The following is a 1,683-nucleotide window of genomic DNA, read 5'->3' on the forward strand; positions in this document are numbered from 1 at the left end:
AATTCAATCTTTCAAGCTGATGGCCAATTAGGGTGGGATGCTACTGGATAGATCTCTTGCCTTCCCCTAGTGGTGTTCTCCTGGGCTTTTATTTCAGAGTCTTCTTCTTTTGCCTCTTTCCTGCTTTGCCCTTGTTGGGCTGGGCCACATTGGTCTACATCTTTGTGATTGGGTTTCTCCACAATTTGACCTTGCATGGGAGCTTTGGGATACTGTGACAAGGCAAATTGAGTATGCATTTCGCTTTGATAACCATTAGAGTGGTGTTCTTCCTCCACTGAAATGTCCAAGTGTGTCAAATTATTAGCCTCTAAACTTGCATTCAGTTGACCATGGGACCTAGTGTCATTTCCTCTCCACTTGGAAAGTGGGTAGGGCAATGAAGCAAGGTGTCTACTCTGTGCTGCATTCTGTAAAAGGGACCTTTCATTATCCATCTCTCCTCCTTGCCTCTGTTGTCCAATATATACTTTCTCCCCCAACCTCGGTTTTTCTTGACTGATGACATCTGCAAGTTATTCGTTGGCTTGGAGCAAAAAGGATTCCCTTTCACTGGTACACCTCCAGGGCCAGTAACATTGATGGCTTGCATTCCCTTTACTCCTTCCACAACCACAAACGCTACGCTTTCTCCATCTCCCACACTCTGCAGCAGTTTTAATGGGTTATTCTTGGTTATGCCGGTCCAATGAACAAAAATATCCCTCCTGGAGTCATGGTGTCTAATGAAGCCATAACCTTTCTTTACATGGAACCATAACACCGTGCCAGATATTTTAGGGCTATCTACAGTTTCTCTCCACAAATTAACAACCCCTTCTTCAGTCTGTAAGGCGATGTCTCTAGTCTCCTTGCTCATGGAAGACTCACCGGGATGGGTTTCAGGCATAGTTTTCCCAGAGTTGGCAATGGCAAGGGTATTGTTCTCACATTCTAGCCACATCGAATGTTCCTTCATTTCAAAGACACTAATCTGATACTTCTGTTTTGCTGTTTCCGCTGCTTCCAAGAGTTGGGACATCTCCTTCACCTGGGCTTCAAGAAGATGGACTATTTCTTCTTGTTGCAGAGACCTCTGTATATTATGTTCTTGCTCTAACCTTTTTTCTTTATTCTCCTGCTGCAAGTGTTCTAGTTCTCTGGTTACTGCATCCAGCTCTTCTTGCAATTCCTTGTTCTTTTTCTGTAGTTGAGCGTTGAACTTTTGTTTTTCCTCATTTTTCCATTTCAACTCATCTCCATTAATTTCTCTCTTTGTATACATTTCGTCCCATAGAAGATTTGATAACCATTTAACATGTTTTAACCGTACATTTGCTATATATTCCATTATGCCTAAATTGTACTGTACATTAATTGGTCTTTTCCGCAATAACTCTTCGTGCTCCTTGTACTCTGCATATATCTGTTCCAAAATTGCTACCTTTTCCTTTTCTCTTGTCGCATTATCTCTTTCCACAAATTTCATTTATACAGCACCCCCTTTCTCTTCGGCTCCTCCAAAGTACCTTGAATGGCTATTTCAGTAACTGAACTAGATCTATTGGTTTAATGCTTTTCCTCTTTCTTCTTGTTGTCTATACTATATTCTTTTCTCTTTACTACAGCATCTGTTGTATCTTCTAGTTCTCCTAGTATATTTTCGTTAACGGAATTCCCATCTTCCAGTTTTACGCCAGTGCA

General features: G+C 41.4%; 1 protein-coding gene across 1 annotated transcript; it reads right to left on the reverse strand.

The window, feature by feature from the left end:
- Positions 1–322: 322 nt before the first annotated feature.
- LOC148521895 (uncharacterized) lies at positions 323–1,468 on the reverse strand. The gene has a single exon (XM_088474455.1). The coding sequence runs from the start codon at positions 1,466–1,468 to the stop codon at positions 323–325; it is 1,146 nt and encodes a 381-aa protein (XP_088330581.1).
- Between the last annotated feature and the right edge of the window lie 215 nt (positions 1,469–1,683).

The sequence above is a fragment of the Taudactylus pleione genome, unplaced genomic scaffold (assembly GCF_031769625.1).
Source record: "Taudactylus pleione unplaced genomic scaffold, aTauple2 ptg000154l, whole genome shotgun sequence".
In the NCBI taxonomy this organism is placed as follows: Eukaryota; Metazoa; Chordata; class Amphibia; order Anura; family Myobatrachidae; genus Taudactylus; species Taudactylus pleione.